This window comes from Python bivittatus, unplaced genomic scaffold, assembly GCF_059951505.1.
Source record: "Python bivittatus isolate LINGU-HERP-01145 unplaced genomic scaffold, Pbiv_v1 ctg000070_np1212, whole genome shotgun sequence".
NCBI lineage: Eukaryota > Metazoa > Chordata > Lepidosauria > Squamata > Pythonidae > Python > Python bivittatus.
Window position 1 is genome coordinate 42,957,721 of NW_028277034.1, and position 17,159 is coordinate 42,974,879.

Below are 17,159 nucleotides of genomic sequence, written 5' to 3' on the forward strand. Positions count from 1 at the left end.
ATTAAATAAAATCATTACAACACTTTAACTATGAGTATATTAATTTGCTATAATCCTTACAACAACCTTGTAAAATGGAGAAATATCAACACTGTAAATTACTACTTCCTAGAAACTAAAAAAACTATACAAATTAGTCCTTGTTTAACAACACTAATTGGGATCAGAAGCTCCATCACTAAGCAACATGGTTGTAAGTAAAAAAAAAAAAAAAACCTGTGTGACTACACCACTTAGCGACAGCAGTTCTAGCAGCCCTGGTTGCTGTAGTTAAATGAGGACCTCACATGATTGCAATTTTCAACTACCTGCCGGCTTCCCAACTTTGCTTATGGGAAGCTGGCAGGGAAGGTTGCAAATCATGATCACATGACTGCAGGGAAGCTGTGACAGCCATAAATACTAGGTCTGGCCATAACTACCACTCATTCACAGCTGTTGTAAGTTTGGACAGTCACAGAATGAGTGGTTGTTAAACAAGGACCACCTGTAATTTAGTATGGACTGGTCACTGACCATAATAAATAATCAATATATAATTCAGTCTCTTAGCTACTCAACTAAAACAGCTCTTGTAAGAAACAAAGACATCATCTACTATCTAGAGATGAGTAGCTACTAGAGAAATGTATTCTGAGTCTTCTTCACTAAGGTAATTTGTCTTGGCATTCCTTCCCAAGGGAGTTCCACTGGTGTTCAACCAACCATCCTTATCTTCCAGAGACAGTTATAAGCTTGAATGAATAATTTTCCAGATGATTAATTTAATAACAGAGCCCTCATTGTGTTAATATTTTACTGTGTGATGTGTTGCATTGATATGATGGTTTGTCTTTGCATGGGTCCTGGTTTTCTGGCTTTATTGTATTTGTGAGGACCCTTTTCTCAAGAACACACCAGGCTATCAATTTCAATAAAGGAAAAGAGGATGTGTCATTTTCTTGACAGGGTAAGGAAGCAGGTATCAGGTGCCTAAATCCACCAGCTTAATGTGGAGCCTATTGTAATGGCCAAGAACATTTCTACTGCAAACCTTAATGATTATCATACAAGAAACAACAACAATGAGCTTTCGCCCAAGGTAATCTGCCAAATTCCCTTCCCAAACCGTACAAATATTTCTGCTTTTCAGAAATTCAGAGCAGCTGTTAAGTTTAGTTATGGTGGAAGCACCCTGACTTCTGAACATTCTAATAAGAATACAGAGGAATCTGTTTGCTCTTTTGGCAGACAGCCACAAGTTCAGGAAGGGGGTGGCTGTAGGAAGAACTAAAGCTGTACAAAAAAAATGCTGTGTCAACTAACTACTTCATACTTAGCTGTAGATGGAAGGGAAAGAAACATATGTAAGGTCTTTTAATTTGCTTTTCAATCTACAAAGCCCTATCTGTTTGCACATATGTGTGTAAATGTTTATATGCAGACTTTGGAGAAGGAAATCTCAGAAATGGAATTTAAAATCAGTCTAAAATATAAAACAACTTAAATACAAATCTATAAAAACATAGCTGTTTAACTGAAGCGAGGTCACAAGGATTGTTCAGACATAATGTAGAAGAGGCCTTTCTTATTACTTCTGTGCTTTTCTTTCCCACTTCCACATTGCAAGGAGAAACAACTGGAATCAGACACCCTACATTTATCTAAATGCAGGATCTCATCAATTCCATACCGAAATTAGCGAAGCAACATCAGGTTTTCTGTGTTGTAAGTACTTGGTTTATTTTATCCATAGACAACCTGTTTTTGCCTGCTGGAGATACCTGACTCCTGTAAATTAACACTGTTTTAGTTTCTTCTAGAGGCCACTGTGTCTAAGAGGCAAATCTCCGGGGGGGGGGGGGGCAGTGAGTGGGTTTAGTGGATGCAATTCTGAGCATCAGATTTTAGGAAAGATATTGACAAACTAGAACATGTTTAGAGGAGTGCAACCAAAATAATCAAAGACCAGGAAAGAAAAACTTAGAAGATATGGTTGGAGGCATTGGTTATGTTTAGCCTGGAGAACAGAAAGCTGTGAGAAAGATGATAGCTGTTTTTAAGTATCTAAAGAGCTGACACATACAAGACAAGACAGAATTGTTCAAGAAGAAAGATAAGAAACACTGCATTCAAATTAAGAGGCAATGAATGTTGGTTGGACATCACGAAAAATTTCCTAATGGTAAAATGTGTTCAACAATGGAATGGGATATCTCAGAAGGTGAGACGTTCTTCCACTGGAAGTCTTACAACTGAGGCTCCATGGCTGTCTGTCAGCTTTCCTGCAATAACAAATTCCTGTCCTGGGCAGGCACTTGGACAAGACGGAGACCCTTCCAACTCTTATATGATCAGCAAATGAAGACAGCTGAAATATACTTAGAACAAGGAAGGGAATCTAAAGATAATTGAGATGGATGGTAAAAAATCTTGTGAGTGGCATCTTGCTATGTTTATTCTTGAAACACTTTTTTTTTTAATTGACCTCTGACCAACTTATCTTGTAATGGTGCTGACTCTTCTCACTTCTATGACCTGCTCTTTGTGATTTATTATGGCTTTGGCCAGCAGACTGGCTTACTTACTCCTTGTGTTGTCTACTGCCTGGCTTCTGCAATCAATACAACTTTTGACTGGATTTTCTCAGCTAATTACTTGCAGCCTTGAACAGGACAGTAAACCATCAAAAAAGATTTAAAAACCATGTAGTAAAAAATCAGCATTCTGCCATTGATAGTTACACTTTGCCAGGCACAGCAATAGACAGCCATTCTAAAGAAACTCAGCCCACACATTCATTCATAGCAGAAGTTTCCCAGGCTCAACACAACTAAAAAGGTTGCTTTCCTGCAAAGAGGTAAGTCAATTACACAATGAAGAACATGACAAGCCAGCAAGCCAGCCACCTATTTGTCCCTGGGATTTAAATTATAGTCTTTCTTTCCCCAAATGAACTTTTTGTTGCTCTTTTCCTGGCCTTGAAAATCAGAGAAACATGTTCCATGGCTCAATAATGGTTCTGTCTTGCCTGAGAATTATCAGTTCCCTCCTTCCCAGTTTCAGCCCTTATAGTAGATTTCAGCATCATGGTTAGGACCTATTTCAGTTCTATGAGCAGCTTGGGGAACACAATATAGTTTTACTTCTTTCAGGAATGACTACATCACAGTGCTGTGTTCAGCACAGCCCACAGTCTACCTTAATGCCAAGCTATATTTTAAAATGATAGAAAATTTCCTTGGACATTTAAATTAATGTAGAAGAATACATTATGAGGCAGAAGCTGGGAAAGAAAATGCAGAGTTGGTGTTGCCTGGTACCAATCTTCCATGGAAGTTGCATACCAGTTAACATCTCAATATCTGAAACAAGAAAAGTTTCCTTTAAAAATACAAAAAAACACAAATGTTATATGTATTTACTTAGACCAGGATGTTCTTCCTCACCCAATTAGAGGACAATCTCAGTCTATAATGCATTAGGACATTACAACTTGCCTTCCAAAAGCAAGCTCTGAATTAAATTAACTTAAGCAGCCTGGTCCATTATGATTGTTTTTACATTTATTAAAAAACCCATCAGTTCATAATACAAAACCACTTGATTTTATACTACTTTTAATCCTCTTATGGGAGAGAATCTTGAAAGCTGCTCTGAGACTACATGGATCAGAACAGGCTATAAGCCTCAGTAAGTTTTTTAAAGAAAGCAAAAGTGTTCATAAGTTGTATGTTTGTCTCCAATATAACAAAAGAACTGAAAACCCCATAAACCAATCAAACTGCCTTATATACAACTTCCCTGGCGTTTGTTACACATATTATGGAATTATTTCACCAACAGAAAACCATACTATTTTCCAAATTTAACCATCAAAGAAATGAAAAAGAAACATCAGCATTAAACAATTAGTTTTTAAACACACCCCATGATTCTAAGAACACTTACTTCAAAGGAGATTGCATTTCTAAATGCATATGGTCAGAATCAGGCTTATTACCTTGAGTAATGGGGAGGTACAAAAAATATTTCTTGTAGCTACAAAAGTGACAGAAAGCATATGCATTAAGAAAACAACAACACTAAAAGCATCCCCAAGTGAAACTCAGCTCTTGGTGACTACTTCCATGCAGTTTTCCTAGCAATGTTACAGACTTATTTTTAAACTTCCCAGTTTTAACTATACAGCCCTAGAATTCCCAGGCAGCCCCATCCAATTACTATCCTTGGCTGATTCTGCTTAGCTTCTACAAACAGGCAAGGTCAGCTGGGTGATGCAAAAGCTTGCTTCAAGTTAAATAACTTTTCTCCAGTCATAATGCCTCCATGCCTATTTTTTTTCTTTGTAAAATGCTGTTGAGCTTCTTTCTCCTTCCTCCTTTGCAAAAGAATATACTCTGCTCCATTCTTCCTTTTTAAAAACTCTTCCCTTCTATATTTTTAAAGAAAAAACAGCTACAATGCTGACCTTGCCTACTTACATTCATTTTCCATTGCTTGTTATATCCTTGCCAAATCCCTACCCCAGATGAAAATCATACGACCAGGCAGTAAAACTACTGCTGCTGCTAAGGGGTTTCCATTAACAAAACAGAGCGCCGTATGTTGGGCTAAGCCTGCAGCTGTGATCAGCTATTCACCAGTTAAGAAATGCAGCTCAGGATATAGTTGCTTAATCCACCTCAGCTGTTCTCTCCCTCGCCTGTATTCTCTTTGATTGCAGAGTTGGCAAGCAGAAACCTGTCTGACTAGGCAAAGAGCCACGTGTGTGATACTGGCCACATGACAAGAGAAAGGTGAAAGAAAGAGAGTATGCTGGGGGAAAAGACAGAGGGATTACAAATTGCCCACAAAACTCCTATGTGAAATTTTATGCAGCAACCCAGGAGGTAGGTTGCCTATGTTTCTAATAGTGTTGTATATACAGCACACATAAAAAATCAGCAAAGCTTTGATCATACCATTGTGGCTACCATCTTGACTTTTTTTTACCAAAAACCTGTGGGCACCTCTGAGAAATATTAACTAAAAACATTATCTATCAGTATATATTTATACTGGGTCTAAAAGTAAATATAATGCAATTTTCATTCTGTGTTATTCTAATTTTTGAAATCACCTATTTACAAGAGGTTTATTTCAATTATCACCTGAATTCCAGGATTAAATAACAACAGAACTACCCAGAAGAAAAAAAATAAATCCAGGCTTTGGACACATTGCCATCTCATATTTTCCTGCTTTGCTAATGTGACCCTTTAGCCCAAAGTTAAAAATTACTGTATTGTAAACATAGGGTTTTTTTTCAATCTGGTTTAGGACCAAAGCCCATTTCTTATCATCTTGGCTTTCTCTGAGCCTTATTCAGAATTGGATGAGAAACCTTGGTTTAACCATGGACTCTGTCCCCAGCTGACTGTTTCACAGCATGTTTCTTTAAAAAGAAAAAAAGAAAGAATTATGTTTAAATAAAATCAGGCACCCAAGACTGATTGGATTTAAATCCTTTGAGTGACTATTAATAATTAAAGCAATACAACTGTGTACAGTTGACCCTATATAAAATGTGGACAATGAAAATCTGTTTACATCAAGTGTGAGATACAGTACTGTGCAAAAGTTTTAGGCAGGTGTGAAACAATGCTGTAAAGTAAGGATGCTTTCAAAAATATAGTAATTGTTTATGCTTATCAATTTACAAAATGCAAAGTGAGCAAACAGAAGAAAATCTGTTCAAAAATCTAAATCAAATCAATATTTGGTGTGACTACCCTTTGGGTTCAAACCAGCATCAATTCTTACACTTGCACACTTTATACACTTGCACAAAGTCAGGGATCTTGTAGGATTAGAGTCAGGTGTATGATTAACCAATTATGCCAAGCAGGTGCTAATGATCATCAATTTAATATGTAGGTTGAAACACAGTCATTAATGGAAACAGAAACAGCTGTGTGGAGGGCTTAAAACTGGGTGAGGAACAGCCAAACTCTGCTATGAAGGTGAGGTTGTAGAAGACAGTTTCATGTCACAGGTCATACACCATGGTAAGATTGAGCACAGCAACAAGACACAAGGTAGTTAGACTGCATCAGCAAGGTCTCTCCCAACATTTCAAAGCAGACTGGGGTTTCAAGATGTGTGTGCAAGCTCTTTTGAAAAAAATGGGCAATGTTGAGGACTGTAGATGCAGTGGTTGGCCAAGGAAACGTAATGCAGCAGATGGAAGACACATCATGCTTACTTCCCTTTGACACTGGAAGATGTCCAGCAGTGCCATCAGCACAGAACTGGCAGAAAGCAGTGGGACCCAGGTACACCCATCTACTGTCCGGAGAAGTCTGGTTGGAAGTGGTCTTAATGGAAGAATTGCAGCCAAAAAGCCATACCTCCAATGTGGAAACAAGGCTAAGCGACTCAACTATACATGAAAACATAGGAACTGGGGTGTGGAAAATTGGCAGCAGGTGCTCTGGACTGATGAGTCCAAATTTGAAATATTTGGCTGTAGCAGGAGGCAGTTTATTCGCTGAAGGGCTGGGGAGTAGTACAATAATGAATATCTACAGGCAACAGTGAAACATGGTGGAGGTTCCTTGCAAGTTTGGGGCTGCATTTCTGCAAATAGAGTTGGAGATTTGGTCAGGATCAATGGTGTCCTCAGTGCTGAGAAATACAGGCAGCCATACCATCAGGGAGGCATGTGATTGGTCCCAAATTTATTCTGCAGCAGGACAACAACCCCAAACATACAGCCAATGTCATTAAGAACTATCTTCAGCATAAGGAAGAACAAGGAGTCCTGGAAGTGATGGCTTGGCTCCCACAGAGCCTTGATCTCAACATCATTGAGTCTGTCTGGGATTACATGAAAAGACAGAAGGATTTGAGGCAGCCTACACCCACAGGAGATCTGTAGTTAGTTCTCCAAGATGTTTGGAGCAACCTACCTGCCAAGTTCCTTCAAAAACTCTGTGCAAGTGTACCTAGAAGAATTGATGCTGTTTTGAAGGCAAAGGGTGGTCACACCAAATATTGATTTGATTTGGATTCCTCTTCTGTTTGCTCACTTTGCATTTTGTAAATTGATAAACATAAATGATTACAATACATGTTTTTGAAAGCATGCTTACTTTACAGCATTTTTTCACACCTGTCTAAAACTTTTGCACAGTACTGTACATGCATACCCAGTTGCATTTATTTATTAGACTTGTCCCCGCCCATCTCCCCCCAATGGGGGACTCTGGGCGGCTTACAACATATTGAAACAATAAATAAATATACAGTTAAAAATAATTTTAAAATATTCTGGTAGACGAATCCAATAAAGTGCATTGCCTTCTCCAACAGAAACCTTCAGGTGTACGAATAAAGGTACCTGTGTGAATTGCCTGCTTTAGGCGTCTTAGGATAGAATCACTATTCAAGAGAAGCTTGAAGGGAAAATTGTGTATTTCTGCCAATAATGATAGACCTCATGCCCTTGAAGAAGGCAAAATGAATTCATAAATATGCATGGCCTAACAGTAAGTAAATGAGGAATCAATTTCTGGGTTTTGGTTTTATTTGCATTGCTCCTGCAGGCCTGGACCTGTCTAGGCTCAAAATCTATGCAAGGTCAATGCTGGGAAAGAAGGCTAAGAGAGGATCGTAGGGCTACAGGCTGTATGGGAAATAACATTTGAAAGAGTTCAGACAGATGCCTCCCTAATTCACTGGAGTATAAGAAAGAAGGAAGAGGAGATACAACACAATCAGACATGCAAGTTTCTGTTATTATAGCCAATCTCATTTTAGCTTTCCTCTAGAGGGAATTTCCTGGTCTGGTCTACCTAGCAGGGCTGACAGGAGCCGAACAAGTAATCCAACATTCTGTGCTCTAAAGCCTCTATGTAATGTAGTTCTACTGCCTGGTCACATGATTCTCCTCTGGCCTGGGGATGCAGCAAGGCTTGCCAGAAATCTGGTGCAACAGAATATAAGTGGACAAAGTCACATTCCACATCTTTTTATAAAATATAAAAGGGTGAGGGAGAAATGGGGAAGAATGAATTTGAGCTTATCCTCATGCAAGAGGGGAGGAAGAAACTCAATGGCTTTTTGCAAAAAATCAGACTTGGAAACATGACTGGAGAAATGCATGTAATGTGAGATAACCTTCTGCAACACCCAGATGACCCTGGTTGTTTTCAGAAGGTGAGCATTTTTCAGGCCTTTTGGCTGTAAAATAAATAAATAAAAAATAAAAATTTGAAGGTGAGCAGAATCAAGCCAGATTGGTATTACTATTGACCACTAAAACAATTGGAAATTATAAAGCATCAAATACTGAAAACCCACGAAGAGTTTTGAATTAGTAAGTTTTTGTTAGTAAGAACAGTGCAAACTTAACGAGGACAGTTCACTGTAATATGAGAGGCACAAATGGGTTTGTGATTTATGAACTTAATTAAGAAAGAATATACATGAGTGGTTTTAACTAGACAGCTCACTGTATATCACTGCATATTTATAAATCATGAAATCTGGATGCTAAAAATTGACACTTAAAAAGTATATCCCCCCACCATAAAAAAAACCACTAGATCCATCAGAGAGAGAGAGTGAGAGTGTATAGAACTCCAATAATATTGGTTCTGTCATATTTCTTTGACTCTTGGGGAATCCTCCTATTGCAATGAAGACATTTTCAATGAAAGGGGGACCATGATTTTCCTTAACAGACCACTAATATCCACAGAGAGTCGCAACCATTCTGGCAGGCTGCAGCGGAGAGTCGAAAGGATGGAGGGATTTGGATCTCCCTTGTTGCTATGGCAGAGGAATAGTGCTGAAACAGGTTCAACTTCTCTGAAAGATCAGCTGCTTTTGGCTTTTCTCCCTCACTTGTTCTGAGCTGCAGCTCCTTCTGTTTGAATCTTATCTTCAGATTTACATTCCATTGTTCCTACACTGTCTTGTCCTGAAAATGTGAGGTTTTGGTTTTCCTTCCCACTTCAGACTTTCTCTCTAATGATAGATCCCATCTATCATAGATCCCAATGATCCTGCAGACTTTTTGGCTTATTCTCTGCTTGACCCAAAAACATGCCCTAGAGGAGGTTTCTCCATTACGTCTTCTCTGGGGATTTAGTTGAGGCACAGAAAAGGGGATTTCTAAAATGAAAGCAAAGACACCCATAGGAATCTGCAGCAATAGACAAGATTACATTAAAATGTCAACACCAGGTGATGTCGGGGCATAAGGCTTGCCCTTATATTTCGCTCCTAAGGTCCGATGCTAGTACTTAAGCTGGGGTTTGGTGTTATGATCTATGTTTCATCACTTGCCCTTCTTTGCCCACCTCCACAGATATCCCTCCACAATCCTATCTTGCAAAAACCATGCAAACTGTCCCCAATAATTTCAATGTGGGTTTTTGCCCTTTAAAAAAAATAGTTTCCAACACAAAATAATTTTTATTACAGTCCTAATTTTATCAGAATCTATACTAGCTAATCGCTGTACCACCTTTACACTTTAGAATAGGTTATTTGCTTTCTTCCATCATCATCATCATCATCATCTATTAAATTTATATGCCTTTCATCCATACAGCAACGTTGACAGATATTACCAGGGAGCATAGGTGGGCATGGAATGTTACAAGTACACCAGACAGCTGAAGAACAAAAAAGGGCATTGGAAGAATATCTGAAGGGCAGTGAAGAAGATTCCCTGAAGCTAGTATACCATGAAGGCTTACTGAAAAACCAAAGAAACCAAAGTGGACTATAAGAAAGACCAAATGAAGAACAGAAAAGAGACATGGCAAGGCAAAGTATTACATGGCCAGTACACAAAAAAACTAGCAAGCAAAGCAGATAACAACAAGACCTGGCAATGGCTAAGGGCAGGACAGTTGAAGAAAGAGACAGAGGGACTAATTCTGGCTGCACAAGACCAAGCCTTCAGAACAAATGCATACAAAGCCAGAATTGAGAAGACAGCAACAGACAGCAAATGCCACCTCTGCAAAGAAACTGAACAAACTAGTAGCTGCTGCAAGAAGATCTCACAGACTGACTACAAACAATGACATGACAAAGTAGTAACAACGCTGCATTGGAATATCTGCAAGAAATATCATTTGCCTGCAAGCAAGAACTGGTGGGACTACAAAACAGACAAAGTAATAGAAAATGAAGAAGTTAAAGTGCTCTGGGACTTTAGAATTCAAACAGACAAGCACCTGCCACACAACACACAACATCAACAGACTTAACAACTGTTGATAACAAAGACAAAAAAGTCTGGATAGTGGATCTTGCAATATCTGGAGAAAGCAGAATAGAAGAGAAAGAACTGGAGAAAATCACAAAATATAAAGACCTGCAAATAGAAGTAGAACACTATGGCAAAAGAAAGCAAAGATAGTACCAACAGTTACAGGCGCCTTAGGTGCAATCCCAAAACATCTGGAGCACCACTTGAACACCATCGGCATTGACAAAATCATCAGTCAATTGCAAAAGACAGCTTTACATGGAACAGCTTATATCCTCCAACAATACCTTTAACACCATCAAACAACATCTGCCTATTCCAGGTTCTTGGGAAGGACTTGATAGGTGGATAAAAATGCCAAATCCATTCTAAACATCTGGCTGACTGTGACCAACAATAATAAATATAATGAAATAAAATTTATATGCTGCCCGGCAACTGTAAAAAAGAAAAAGAAGGGAAGAGGGCTTCAATCATGTTCACCAAAGGCCTGGGCAAAGAACCACATCTTCAGGGCCCTTCAAAACACCAGCAGGGTGGGGGCCATTTGAATCCTGGGGAGAACCTCATTCCAGAGGGCAGGCACTGCTACAGAGAAGGTGCACTTCTGGGGTCCTGACAGATGGCACTGTTTAAATGAATGAACCCGGAGCATGCCAATCCTGATAGATCAGATCAGCCAGGCAGATATTATGGGAGACAGGTGGTCCCTCAAGTAACCAGACCATATGCCATGTATGGCATTATAGGTAGGAACCAGCACCTTGAATCCCACCCAGAAGCAAACTGGCAACCAGTGTAGATCACGAAAGTGTTACATAGGCATATAAAGGCATGCCCATCACTGCCCACGTTGCTGCATTCTGGAACACTTGAAGCTTCCAGGTGGTCCCCATACAAAGCTTCCTTCTCCTTTCTTTCTTTTCCTTTTTGTTATATTCATCCAGAAGCCACTTTTGCAATTTTTCTAGCTAAAGAATGAGATAAAATACTAAGAGCAATTATTTGGATTACACATACACAATCCAACTGCTTTCCTCTGAAGCCATCATAAATAACACCTTCTATAATCGTGTGCCATCTCTAGAATGCTTGCCTCATGTTTTAAATCTTTTCACACCAAGCACAATATTTTTAAAATGTTAGGCAAACCTTGTTTTCATTCTGAGGTTTTCTTTAACATTTTGCAGCATATGCTACTATGCTTAACTTTATGGTATATTTTAGTTGTTATACAGCTGCCTGTAATTAGGTAGCCAATATACTTCATTTTATAAAAATGTCAGCAGTAAGTGAACGTTAGAATGGATAACCTCTTTACAAACGATGCATATATGTTCTACACAGATTCCATAATAAATGCAGGCTCTCCATGTCATTAGAAAAGAAAAACACATGTTTAAAACTCCAACTGACACCTGAAATCTGAAAGATTTCAAAGGATTGGCCTAGCTATGTAGAAGACAAAGTTTTTCTTGAATTACATCTATGTTTTGTTTTTAGAACTTAATTACAAATCATATACATAATTATGATCAACTATGCCTCACTTTATTTTTAGTAATGAATAGGGAGAATAGAAATTTTAAAGAGACAATAAATAAGTTTTGGAACATATGGGCTAACAAATCAATTGTCAGTGCACTTTTTTAAAGCAACATTGCCTTGAGCAGCCTTTCCTTCAGTTACAGTAAGTTAATGGTGAGGGAGTACCACATTCTGTTCTTAAATGCAAACAGAACAGCGAAACTCCTAACAGGCGCCACTCTTTCGAACTACCCACGTACTGTATGGAGGACTCATTCTGATTTCTTCTGAGCTGCAAGCCAGCAGATCATTAGTTATGACTAGCAGAGTCTCAAAGATAATATGTTGACTCTTGCCTCAGGAATGATTTTACTGCAAACAGTGTTCTGAAAGGTACTTATCTACATTTTTAGCATAAACAGAAGGAGTCATTCAGTTTAAAAGTGCAAAAAATAGACTGAGCGTTGTCATTCTAAAATATTTAGTTGAAAAGAGACTGAGAATAATGTGTTTTTAACTAACACGCTCTCACCCTTAGATAAATAAATAGTAGGTAAGTAAATAAATAATCTGCAACACGCAAAAAAAGGTGCATTTGTCATGACAATTCGTTTAGAATATCTGCAGTGGAAAGTACAATTCAAAAGAGTAAATCATAAAGTAAGTATTAAGTAACAAGCTATGCCAAGGACGCTTAAAATGTGCCAAAATCAGATATGCCTATCTGAGTTTTGAAATGTTAAAATGTAAATTTGCTGGATGCTATGGCTTTGCATGAAACTGTGGCCTAGATATGGCACTGTAAGATAAAAATAGCAAAGCTTTTGTTTTCAAAAATCTTACTCTCTTACCAGTTGCACAAACTATGTTCTGGAAAGATGATCATTGATTTTTGAATTATTTTGAAACTCAAAAAAAAACAAAAAACAAAAAAAACCTTGCAGTCTGTGATAAAGAAGTTAATTGAAGTGATCAAAGAAAGGAACAGATTAAACCTGCTCTTTGTCCTGTCACCCATCTCTCTCAACTCTCTGTCCATGCCACGCACAGACTAATCTTTCCACACTATGTTTTTTCAATGATGTTTCTAAGATGGTGCTATATTCAGTGTGCTGCTATTTTAGACTAACTGCACATTCATATAGATATGATGATATTTTCCACAAGGGGATATATCGACCCAATGGAATATTTAGGTTAATGGACAAACTTTAAATTTTGAGATCTTATGAACACCAGCCCAAAATAAGGGAATTTAGAAAATATAGATCAACCAGTCAAGACGTTGGAAAAACTGGTTAATAAAACTTCTACTTCCTTGAAATTACAGCGCGCGCTCTCTGTGATTTCTCTTCCCACTTTTCTAGCACATGTGAATACTCACTCAGTGGAGTGTTTTCTTTTCTGGGAGGAGGGTGTGGAGATTCACCACATGGAGAGTGTGTGAAAACCTCTAAACTAAGAGTAGAAGTAAATGAATAATATCCCCTTTCCCAACTGAGCTTGTGATCCCAACTGAGATGCCCCTGCCTTTCTACGGTGACGTGCACCTCTTTTCTCTGACTGCCAGATCCCCCTCATTCTGAAGGCTCAGTGTAGTTCTTCCTTATCAAGAATAAATAAGATATGCCAGCTTTTCATTATAAAACAGCATCCAATATAAATTATTTTATATTCAAAATATGAAAACCATTTATTTATTGTATTTTTTGTTTGTTGTATTTATATTCCACCTTTTCTCTATGAGGTCAAAATGTGAGTTTCACCTAACTTAATTCCCATAACAACTTTGTGAGGTACAGTGACAGCTCCAAAGCACCGAGGGATCTGCTTGACTGAGTGAGGACTTTGATTTCATTCAATTAACTTAATATTTATTATTTTTTCTAATAGCAATTCATTTTCTTGTAGGGAAGTAGTCCTGATCATTTTGACCAGCTTCTTTTCAATCTTTCCTAGGAGTAAAGTAATCTTTTAGGGACTGAATACATACCTTCAAGTCAATGTTGATTCTTAACAACTACACTAATAGTGCTTCCCTGGGCTGACCTATTCTCAACCTCACCCCTCAGGTCTTCCATGGTGCATCTATTGTTGCTGTAACCGAATTCATCCACCTTCCCTTTGTTATCTTTTTCTTTTCTGTTCTTCCACCTTTCCAACATTACAGATTTCTCAAGGGATCTAGATCCTGACACACTGACCTCAAAAGATAATTTGAGTCTGTCTAGTTTGGAAATAGGTTATTATAATCCTATCACAAGGTAGACCACAATTGGGACCAGAATTTCCATCGCTAAGCGAAGTGGTCATAAAGTGAGATGTCACATGACCGCATCGCTTAGCGACAGCAATCCCGGCAATCCCTCTTGCCATTATTAAGTGAATTTCACTGGTCGTTAGCCAAGGATCCCCAATCCAAGCCATTCTGGGCTTGGTCCCTCCCAGCCCCAAGTTCAGTAAGATAAGGGACTGCCTCCAACGCGCCCCACCCACCTATCTCCCCCCCATCTCTGTCCTTTTGGCTGGCCTTCACCCTACCTTGTGGGGTAGCAAGCAGCCCCAGAACTGCGCGGCTCTGGGGCTACTTGCCACGCTGTGGTCAAGGCCGCAGCCACCCTGGAAGCCTCAGCTGCCCAGCCCACCCCAGCAAGTGCCAGCAAGCATTTGTTCATCCAGCTGCCTTCTCTCCCAGTTCCCCACACCAACCTTTTACCTTTCGTGTCCAACTGCCACAGCTGAAGCAGAAGCACTTTGCTGCTTTTGCTCCAGCAAACTTTTCCTACACATGGCTCCCCAGCCCGGCCCAGCAGCGTGGCGCAAATGCCAGCCAGTGGGAAAGGCTGGAAATGGTTTCATCCTGTCGAAAAGCCTTTGGAAAGCTGCACTGCCTTGAGAAAGCTACACTGTCTTCTGAAACCTGTGCTATCTTTCCAAAGGCTTTCCAAAGACAGCGTAGCTTTTCGAAGGCACAGGGAGTCATGTGTAGGAAACATTCACCATGGGGGTGCTGCAATAGCCATAACTTCGGGGACTAGTCATAAGTCCATTTTTCAGCACAGTCATAACTTTGAACAGTCGCTGAATGGTCATAAATCAAGGACTACCTGTAAAAGAATTATAATATGGGCAGTAATATTTTCATTTCTTTTCCTCTCTTTCAGCTGCCATGCACTGAATTGATGTTTTTGCCGCGGATCACTTTCCAAGTTAGTTATCATCAATTCAGATATTATTACTTATGTACGCTTTAATTTAAAATGTTGTGATCCCTGCATGCATCAGTTTGCACTTCCCTACAATGAATTTAGGATACGCCAAGTTTGAAGCTATAATTTTATACAGGTAGTCCCCAGTTTAAGAATGGAGTTCCATTCACAAGGTCTGTCCTTAAGTCAGATTTGTTTATAAGCTGGAACAATATTATTCTATAATACCGTACATGTAGTACTGTGTAATTAACTCAGACCTTTATGTATTTAACTCAAATCATTGTGTATTTAACTCAAATTTTGCTACAATAGGTTCCATACAACTATGGATCGTCTGTAAACCAGGTGTTCTTAACCCAGGGACTACCTGTAGTTTGTCACAGTCACCTGGATTCTACTTTTGAACATATTGTTTGCTACTGCTTCTGAAGCTAGTCAATCAATATGCATATAAGTTAGCATTTTAAATTACAACATGAATCATGCTCACTAGAACTATCTAGTGTCTAGCATTTGGAGATCCATGAGTTGTATAAGCCTGCAAAATTGTGGCAAATGTTGGACTAGTGTCCAAATTTATCTTCTCATTAAATCCTTCTTCAATCCAACTGGCTGTCTCTTCATTATTTTGCTTCATGATAAACCCAAACCAGAAATACATGACAGCTGAAATTATATTTCTTCAATTGGTTGGTTATGTTCTCAACTTCACTTTGGGTAGAACTCTAGGAGCTGATATTGCAATCAATCTGGAAGAACCCAGCTTGGAAAAAGGCTGCAATATCATCAGTTGAAATGAACTAAACTAAACTATAATTCCTATTCATCATCAACAAACAAAGAACCCAAAGCTTGCACAAGGCCCCCCGTTGCAAGTGTCAGGTTTTTTTACAATGGCAGGTCAGAAGTGAGAATGCCCAGGTGTGCATTATGTCACTAACTGAAAACAACTCAGGTTGTCTGGAATCTGATCCCACTACCTACACATTCCTCTGGGCATTATAAAACCCTCCCTAAAGGAATATTACACTAATGCTGCAGACTTCTTACAAACATCTTTATAAACCACCCTTCCTCCTTTCTCTACACTGTGCAAATCTGGTTTGCCTGGAAACATGGAGACTGTTCACATAAAGGGTTTTTATGCTCCTTCAGGTCAGTTCTTCTGGACATGCAACACATAATCTCTTTTAAAAATATGCCCTTATTTATTTATTCATAATTTCAATTTATATTATGACATCTTCCTAGTGTCTTGTGATACATTGGTATATAAATCACATGTGTACCTAAAGTCCTACTACCCTCTTATAATGATGTAGGACAATGGCCTCTTTTCTTAAACAAATGCTGCAAACACACATATTTGCTAAAAGGACGCAAGTGCAATCCTGGCTTGTGAGACTGGAGTCCATGGCAGTAAACCCCAACCTCTTGCCCTTTATGCACATACCAGCTGGTGATGATAAAAATTATACTCTAATGCACCTGGAGGGAACCAGGTTGGAAAACTCACATCTATGGTATTTTGACTACAAAACCTTTGTAGAACCAAGTCCAAAGTGGCCAAAAAAAAAAAAAGCTCAAGTCCCATATCACAAAGAGGATATGGAAGAAAGAGAAAAGCCACCAATCCTAACCAAGTCATCTACTTAATTTGTCATCCCATAATCATTTTATTACATCACTGCATGTAATCCACAGAGCTAACCAATATCTCCTTTTGTTTGTCTTCAGTTATTTGCCCACTTGTGAACGCCTGAGACATCAACCTACACACAAATGCTAAAGGTAATTCCTTCCCTTGAGAACACATGAGTCTCCTTTTTGTATGGTGGAAAGAGAGTACTAGTATTGCCTTTCTATTTATGACCTTCTCTTTCTTTCACAGAAAAATGAATTGAGCAGAAACAGGGATCAGTATTAAGCAACTATAGGAAAACAATCTTAAATGAATGCAATGAGTCACATTTAATGCCCACAAGTAAGAAGGTAGGTGGGAAGAAGACAGCTATATTCTTACTGGCTAAGATAATATAGTTAGCGAAAACAAGTGTATATCCTAATAAAATAGTATGCTTAATACCTTCCAACCCAGTCTCACGTCTATTATTTACATTAACTGTTCTTCCTTCAAACATAGAATAATTGTACTTTAGTAATAACTA

General features: G+C 38.7%; 1 protein-coding gene across 4 annotated transcripts in view; it reads right to left on the reverse strand.

The window, feature by feature from the left end:
* Window positions 1–17,159, reverse strand: part of BMPR1B (bone morphogenetic protein receptor type 1B) — a 141,700-nt gene that overhangs the window by 48,187 nt on the left and 76,354 nt on the right. Inside the window, exon 1 of one of the 4 annotated variants that reach the window (XM_088133039.1) lies at window positions 4,464–4,610. The exons of the other annotated variants lie outside the window; for them this stretch is intronic. Within the exon in view, the coding sequence (XP_087989165.1) occupies window positions 4,464–4,476 (13 nt within the window). The 5' untranslated portion in view covers window positions 4,477–4,610. Of the gene's footprint in view, window positions 1–4,463; window positions 4,611–17,159 lie in introns of those variants that run through there. 4 annotated transcript variants of the gene reach the window in all.